The 8,299-nt window shown below is 39.6% G+C and overlaps 1 protein-coding gene across 1 annotated transcript; it reads right to left on the bottom strand.

The window, feature by feature from the left end:
- Positions 1 to 1,267: 1,267 nt before the first annotated feature.
- Positions 1,268 to 2,391, bottom strand: LOC100666088 (olfactory receptor 7G2-like). Its single transcript, XM_064283125.1, has one exon. The coding sequence runs from the start codon at positions 2,078 to 2,080 to the stop codon at positions 1,268 to 1,270; it is 813 nt and encodes a 270-aa protein (XP_064139195.1). The 5' UTR covers positions 2,081 to 2,391.
- Positions 2,392 to 8,299: the final 5,908 nt, after the last annotated feature.

Below are 8,299 nucleotides of genomic sequence, written 5' to 3'. Positions count from 1 at the left end.
AAACAAAGATGCCACTTTGAGGACTACCATGTGCCATGGTATTTTCAATTGCTTCATACGCATGTGAAAGCTGAACAATGAATAAGGAACACTAAAGAAGAACTGATGCCTTTGAATTACAGTGTGGGCAAAGAATGTTGAATATACCATGGACTTCCAGAAGAACAAAAATATTTGTCTTAAGAAGTACAGCCAGAATGCTCCTTAGAAGTGAGGATGGTGAGACTTGGCCTCACGTACATTGGACAGCTTATCAGGAGCAGCCACTCCCTGGAGAACATATCATGCTTACATCTTTGTTTACATCCTTTTCCTGCCCTATCCACCTTCTCCTACTTTTCTTCTTTCCTAGAGTGCTGCTCCAAAAATCATTTAATAAGAGCCCCTTCTTCAATGGAACATGACCAGAGAAACTGAGTTTAGAGAGTTTGCCAAACAGCACAGAGCCACAAAAAGAGAAAAATCAATTTTCAACCTCAAGTTCAAATGTGTTGTTATTAGGTGCTACCGAGTCAATTGCGACTCACAGTAACCTTATGTACAACAGAATGAAATACTGTCTGGTCCTACACCATCCTCACAATTGTTGCTATATTTGAGTCGATTGTTGCAGCCACTTGTCAAACCATCTCACTGAAGGTGTTCCTCTTTTTCACAGACCCTGTACTTTACCAAGTATGATGTCCTTCTCCAGGGATTGATCCCTCCCCATAACTTGTCCAAAGTAAGTGAGATGAAGTCTTGCCATCCTCGCTTCTAAGAAGCATTCTGGCTATACTTCTTCCAAGCAGATGATTGAAAATACCCTGGCTTGGATCAGATGCACCTTAGTCTTCAGAGTGACATCTTTTTTTTAACACTTTAAAGAGGTCTTTTGCAGCAGGTTTGCCCAAAGCAGTACATCATTTGATTTCTTGGCTACTGCTTTCACGGGTGTTGATTGAGGATCCAGGTAAAATGAAACCCTTGACAACTTCGAAATTTTCTGCATTTATCCTGTATAAGTTGAAATGTAATTAGCCATTTTGTTATCTAGTTGTTGTAGAAGAACTTGCTAATGAAACAGCCAGACATCCTTGATTAGCGGTATTCCTTCCACTTTGACACATCCTACAGTCCCAAGCCCAAAACAGATGACATAATCACTAAAATGATGGTATCCTACTGATGAGTTTCCTCAAGGCTACCTTCATGTTCCTGTTCCTCAAGCTGTAGATAAAAGGGTTCATCATTTGAGGGACCGCATTGTACATCACTGAGGCTAGTGCTATGTTCCTGGGAAAATGTGAAATGCAGAACTGATGTACACACCATGGCCTGTCCCATAGAATAAGGAAACAACTGAAAGCTGAGACATACAGGTGGAAGAACCTTTATACTTTCCACCTGTTGATGGCATTCTCAAAACAGAGAAGACAACCTGAGTGTAAGAGTAAATGATTCCAGAGAGAGGAACACCACCCCAAACAGTAGCCACAAAAAACAATAGGATATAATTGATGAGGGTATCAGAACAGGCAAGCTTGAGAATTTGAACAAGTTCACAGAAGAAATGAGGGGTCTCCAGGTTTGTGCAGGAGCACACGTGCAACACCATCAGAGTGTGAATTAAGGCATCCACAATGCTAGTTAGCAAGGAGAGTAGGGACAGCAAGCCACAGAAGTTGGGTTTCATGATGATGGTATACCTCAGTGGATGGCAGATGGCCACATAGTGGTCATAGGCCATTACTTCGAGGAGACAATTTTCCAAACAAGCAAAAATCATTACAAAGCAGGCCTGGGTGAGGCAGCCTGTGTATGTGATGCTCTGATTCTCTACTTGGAGGTTCACCAGCATCTTCGGTGTCGTGGTTGTGCTGAAACAGATGTCAGTGAAGGAGAGATTGGAAAGAAAGAAGTACATGGGGGTGTGGAGGTGGGAGTCAGAGCTGATGGCCAGGATGATGAGTAAGTTTCCCAGGAAGGTGACCAAGTATGTGGACAGAAACAGGCTAAATAAGAGGGGTTGCAGTTCTGGATCCTCTGTCAGTCCAAGAAGAAGGAATTCTGAAGCATCTATTTGGTTTCTGGGTTCCATACTGTTGGTGAACCTGTTGGAAAAGATGAAGTGACAAATAGTCAAATGTGTGAATCCTAGATGCCCAGCAAGAACATTACCTGGGATCTTGTTAGAAATGTAAATACTTGGGACCCACTCCAAACTTACTGATGATAAGCTCTGGAATGAGGACCAGCAGTTGATGCTTTAACAAGACTTGCATGTGATTCTGATGTATGCTAAAATTTGAAAACCAATGCTCTAGAAAAAAAAAAATTCTCATATATATTATGAACCTAAGTGAATATTCAAATCTTTTATCCACTTGCTTTTTCCCTCCATCTCTCTTCTCTCTCTCTTCCCTTCACTCCTTCTAAAAGTTCAAATATTAATTAAGAGCCCAGCCCACTCTATTTCACACATTGTACGAAGGTGTGAGAATGAAGTAAAGAATAAGGTATGGCCCTTTTCTTTCGAAATTTTTTCATGCCTTCAAACAGAATAAAATTATGAAATCTGTTTTTAGAGAAATTGTTATCAAACTTTGGAATGCTTCAGAATCACTTAAAGGGATTGTCAATGGTGAGGTAGTTTATACTGTCACCACCATCAACCTGGGAGTACACTTAGGAAAGGTGGTGTTATGTCAGACACAAAGTACAAACTGAGTGTGTAGCAGGGATTGCATCTGAGCTCAGATTATCCGATCGAGTTGATTCTCTTGACCTCTCTCTGTTAATGCCTCTGGAGAGTACACAATTGACATCTCTAAATAGTCACTCAGATTTTATAATTTCCCTAAAAAATTTTAATATCATCTTCTGAAAAAAGTCTTTGTCTTCTGGGTGTTTCCACGTCTGTCATCGAAGTTAGTATGTAGCAGGTGGAGGGCATCCAACTAGGTCCATGCTTTGGATCTGAGGTAAAGATAAAAAAATGTTATTGATAAACCTAAGCTCAAAAAATTCCTCATGGAAAAGTAAGTCACTTGCATTAGTGATTGATTTTAAGAGAAGCTAGGCAACTACATCAATGAGATTCTCTCTTCTCCCAGTTATGTAAGGGTTAAAAAGTTCTCTCCATGACATGATAGATGGCATATCAATGGGAAAAAAAAAAAAAAAAAAACCCGATTTCACCAATGAGGCTATTTAAATGTCCAACAAGCACACAAAAAGACTCTCAAAGTCATTATACATTATTAAACAAAAACAAAACAAACTCATTGCCTTCGAGTCAATTCCAACCGATAGCTACTCTACAGGACAAAGTAGAGCCGTCCCATAGGGTATCCAAGGAGTAGCTGGTGGGTTTGCACTGCCAACCTTTTAGCTAGCAGTCAAGCTCTTAACCACTACTCCATCAGGGCTCCCATTATACATTGTTGTTTTGTTGTAGTTAGGTGCCATCAAGTCAGTTCCAACTCATAGTGACCCTAAGCACAACGGAAAGAAAAACCTTCCAGTCCTGCGATATCCTGACAATCACTGTTATGCTTGAGCCCACTGTTACAGTCACTGTGTCAGTCCATATCCTTAAGGGTCTTCCTCTTTTTCACTGACCCTCTAGTCTACCAAGCTTGATGTCTTTCTCCAGGAACTGGTCATTCCTGATAACATGTCCAAAGTATGTGAGATATATTCTCACCATCTTCCCTCCTAATGACCATTCTGGCTGTACTTCTTCCAAGACAGATTTGCTCATTCTTTTGGCAGTCCATGGTATATTCAATATTCTATGCCAACAACAAAATTCAAAGGAATCATTACTTTTTCAGTCTTCCTTATTCATTGTCCAGCTTTCACATGCATATGAGGCTATTGAAAACACCGCCGCTTCTGTCAGGTGCACCTTACTCCTAAAGTGATACCTTTGCTTTTTAACACTTTAAAGTGATCTTTCACAGCAGATATGCTCAATGCAGTGCATCGTTTGATTTCTTGACTGCTGCTTCCAAGATTGTGGATCCAAGTAAAATGAAATCTTTCACAACGTCAATATTTACTCTAATTTCATGATGATCCATATTGGTCCAGTTGTGAGGATTTTTGTCTTATTTATGTTGAAGTGTAATCCATATTAAAGGCTGTAGTTAGTCTTTGATCTTTATTCAGTAAGTGCTTCAAGCCCTCTTCCCTTTCAGCAAGCAAATTTGTGTCATCTGCATAATGCAGGTTGTTAATGAGTCTTCTTCCAACCCTATGTACTGTTCTTCTTCATATAGTCAAGCTTCTTGGATTATTTGCTCAGCACATAGATTGAGAAAGTATGGTGAAAGGATACAACCCTGATGCATACCTTTCTTGACTTTACACCACACAATAACCTCTTGTTGTATTCAAATGACTGTCTCTTGGTCTATGTACAGGTTCCTCATGGACACAATGAAGTGTTCCAGAATTTCCATTCTTCATAATGTTATCCATAATTCGTTATTATCCACACAGTGGAATACCTTTGCATACTCAATAAAACACAGGTAAACATCTTTCTGGTATTCTCTTCTTTCAGGCATGATTCATCTGACATCAGCATTGATATCCCTTGTTCCACACCCTCTTCTGAATCTGGCTTGAATTTCTCACAGTTCCCTGTTGATATACTGCTGTAGCCACTTTGGAAAGCTCTTCAGCAACATTTTACTTGTGTGTGTTATTAATGACATTGATAATTTCTGCATTCTGTTGGATCTTTCTTTGGAATGGGTACAAATATGGATATCTTCCAGCTGGTTGGCCAGGTAGCTGTCATCCAATTTTCTTGGCATACACAAATGAGCACTTCTAGCACTGCATCCGCTTGTTGAAACATCTCAATTCATATTCCTTCAGTTTCTGGAGGCTTGTTTTTCACCAACGCCTTTAGTGCAGCTTGGGCTTCTTCTTTCAGGGCCATCAGTTCTTGATCATAAGCTACCACTTGAAGTAGCTGAATGTCCACTAATTCTTTTTGGTGTAGTGTCCCTGTGTATTCCTTCCCTCTTCTTTTGATGCTTCCTGCATCATTAAGTCTTTTCCCTATGGAATTCTTCAATATTACAACCTGAGGCTTGAATTTTTTCTGCAGTCCTTTCAGCTTGAGAAATGCCAAAGGTGTTATAACCTTTTGTTTTCTATTTACAGGTTTTTGCACATTTCATTGCATTTTACTTTGCCTTCTAGAGCTACCCTTTGAGGTCTTCCATTCAGCTCCTTTACTTCATCATTTCTTCCATTTGCTTTAGCTACTCCACGTTCAAGAGAAAATTTCAGAGTCTCTTCTGACATCCATTTTGGTCTTTTCTTTCTTTCCTGTCTTTTTAATGGCCTCTTGCTTTCTTCATGTACCATATTCTTGATGTCATTCCATAACTCTTCTGACCTTGGTCATTACTATTCAATGCACCAAATTTATTCTTGAGATGGTCTCTAAATTGAGGTGGGATATACTCAAGGTCATAGTTTGTCTCTCGTGAACATGTTATAATTTTCTTCTTCTTTAGCTTGACCTTGCATAGGAGTAATTGATGACCTGTTCTGCAGTCCTCCCCTGATCTTGTTCTGACTGCTCATACTGAGGTTTTCCATCATCTCTTTCCACAGATGTAATGGATTTGATTCCTGTGTATTCTATCTGGCAAGGTTCACAGATATAGTCCCATCTGTCAGTTTGTCACACTGTGGGGGCTTATGTGTTGCTGGAAGCGATGCCACCGATATTCAAATACCAGCAAGGTCACCCACGGTGGACAGATTATAGCTGAGTTTCCAGACTAAGACAGAATAGGAAGAACGACCTGGTGATCCCCTGCTGAAAAACAAAAAATTAGCCACTGAAAACCTTACGGATAGCAGCGGGACACTGTCTGATATAGTGCCAGGAGACAATCCCCTCAGGTTGGAAGGTACTCAAAAGGGAACTGGGGAAGAGCTACCTCCTCAAAGTAGAATTGACCTTAATGACATGGATGGAGTCAAGATTTGGGACCTTCATTTGCTGATGCAGCATGACTCAAAATGAGAAGAAAGAGCTGCAAACATCTATTAATAATCAGAACATGGAATGTATGAAGTTTGAATCTGGGAAAATTGGAAATCGTCAAAAATGAAACAGCATGCATAAACATCGACATTCTAGGCATTAGTGAGCTGAAATGGACTGGTAGTGGCCATTTGAAATAAGACAATCATATGGTGTACTCTGCTGGGAATGGCAACTTGAAGAGGAATGGTGTTGCACTCACCATCCAAAAGAATATTTGTAGATCTATCCTGAAGTACAATGGTGTCAGTGATAGGATAATATCCATATGCATTCAAGGAAAGTCAGTTAATACAAATATTATTCAAATTTATGCACCAGCCACTAAGGTTAAAGAAGACATTCAAGTTTTACCACTCTGAAATTGATCAAACATGCAGTCAAGATGCATTGATGATTACTAGTGATTGGAATGGGAAAGTTGGAAATAAAGAAGGCTTGGCAGTTGGAAAATATGGCCTTGGTGATTGAAATGAAGCCAGAGATTCATTATGCACTGGAGAGATGCAAATCAAAACCACAATGAGGGAGGCTGTAATCTTCAGAGAAGCACACTGCCATATCTCTCTCCCACAGAGCAGCTGGTGGATTCAAACTGTCAACCTTTGCATTAGCAGCCAGTTGCTTAACCACTGTGCCACCAGGGCTCCTTTTGGATGAAGCTAGAAAATATTACACTGAGCAAAGTCAGTCAGTCACAAAAGGACAAAGACTGTATGATGTCACTTATATAAAATGAGCAAATATAAATAAACCAAACCTTATTAGTGGTTACCAGGGGTAGGAGGGAAGGGGGAAAGGGGAAGTTTTTGCTTCAAGGGCACTGAATGCATGTTCCTGGTGGTAGGATAATTTGAAAAAAAAAAAAATGGTCGCACAACTTGAAGAACGTAATCAAGGTCACTGAACTGTATGTGTAAAAAATTATTGAATTACTGTACTTTTTGTTGTATATATTTTCACCACAATATAAAACATTTTTAAAAACCTTATGGAGATGTTGCAATGATGAGAAGTGAGTAAGCAAAAAGTCCTTGGTACAGTGATCAGCACATGAGGTCCTCACAATAGCATGTCCTACTGTGATTGTGCATGTGTGCCTGTGTGTTTGACATGAACAATAGCTATTTGCATGTTTTACTCCTTGGATAGAAGTGATTAGTAGAACAATAGAGGGAAGAGAAAAAGAGAGAACATTCCTAGCATAATAAGTGCAAACTTCAGGAAAGAATTGATACGCTGAAACTCCCACTGGGAATCTTGCTCATGTACAGAAGCAGAAGGAAGAAACACCCTAAATGAACATCAGTGATATCAATATTCATTTGGCACGGACAGATGATGAAACGTATAGCAATTAAAAGCAATAAATTAGGCCCAGATGAATCAATACAAATAATGAAAACCTAGCAGAGAAAAAGAAGAAATTCTTATGACAAGAAGTCTACAGCTTGAAAAATTTTAAAATATTTTTTTAAATCTATACAGTTTTTTTTTATTATTATGGATAATTAAACCATAATGAAAAGTACAGAATAACAATGAAGGGTTGGGTACTCACCAGTCCATGCTGTCAATTCCCACATTTCACTACCCTTGCTTTAGATATTTTTATTGCAACAAAATAATGCAGGTATAATGATGACCTCCCTGACAGGGAACAAAAGAGAGAATCCCTGATGGAGGAGGAAAGCGATGGAATGCAGACCCCAAACTCTAGTACAAAGACCAGACTTAAAGATCTGCCTGAGACTAGAGAGACTCCGGAGGTCATGGTCCCCAGACCTTCTGTAAGTCCAACACTGGAATCACTCCCAAAGATAACTCTTCAGACAGGGATTGGACTGGACTATAAGATAGAAAATGATGCTGGTGAGGAGTGAGCTTCTTGGCTCAAGTGGGCAGCTCCTCTCTGGAGGGCAGATGAAAAGGCAGAGGGAGACAGAGGCTGCCTGAATGGACATGGGGAATACAGGATGGAAAGAAGGAGCGTGCTGTCTCATTAGGGAGAAAGCAACTAGAAGTACATAGCAAGGTGTATATAAATTTTTGTATGAGAGACTGACTTGATTTGTAAACTTTCACTTAAACACACAATTTTAAAAAATGCAGGTATATTTGAAGCTCTCCACATCATGTATTTTGCACAATATTGATTCTTTTCCTTCCCCAGGGCTAAGCGTTGTATTAACTTGATAGACATTATTCCTCTGTACTTTTCACTATATTTGGTATTAT

Source organism: Loxodonta africana, chromosome 3, assembly GCF_030014295.1.
Source record: "Loxodonta africana isolate mLoxAfr1 chromosome 3, mLoxAfr1.hap2, whole genome shotgun sequence".
Classification (NCBI taxonomy): Eukaryota; Metazoa; Chordata; class Mammalia; order Proboscidea; family Elephantidae; genus Loxodonta; species Loxodonta africana.
Note: the sequence above shows the minus strand (reverse complement) of the source record. Positions and strands in the feature narration are given on the sequence as shown.

What these genes read in the sequence shown, in the direction of transcription:
- LOC100666088 (XM_064283125.1), bottom strand. Translation starts at nt 2,080, where the DNA reads ATGGAACCCAGAAACCAAATAGATGCTTCAGAATTCCTTCTTCTTGGA.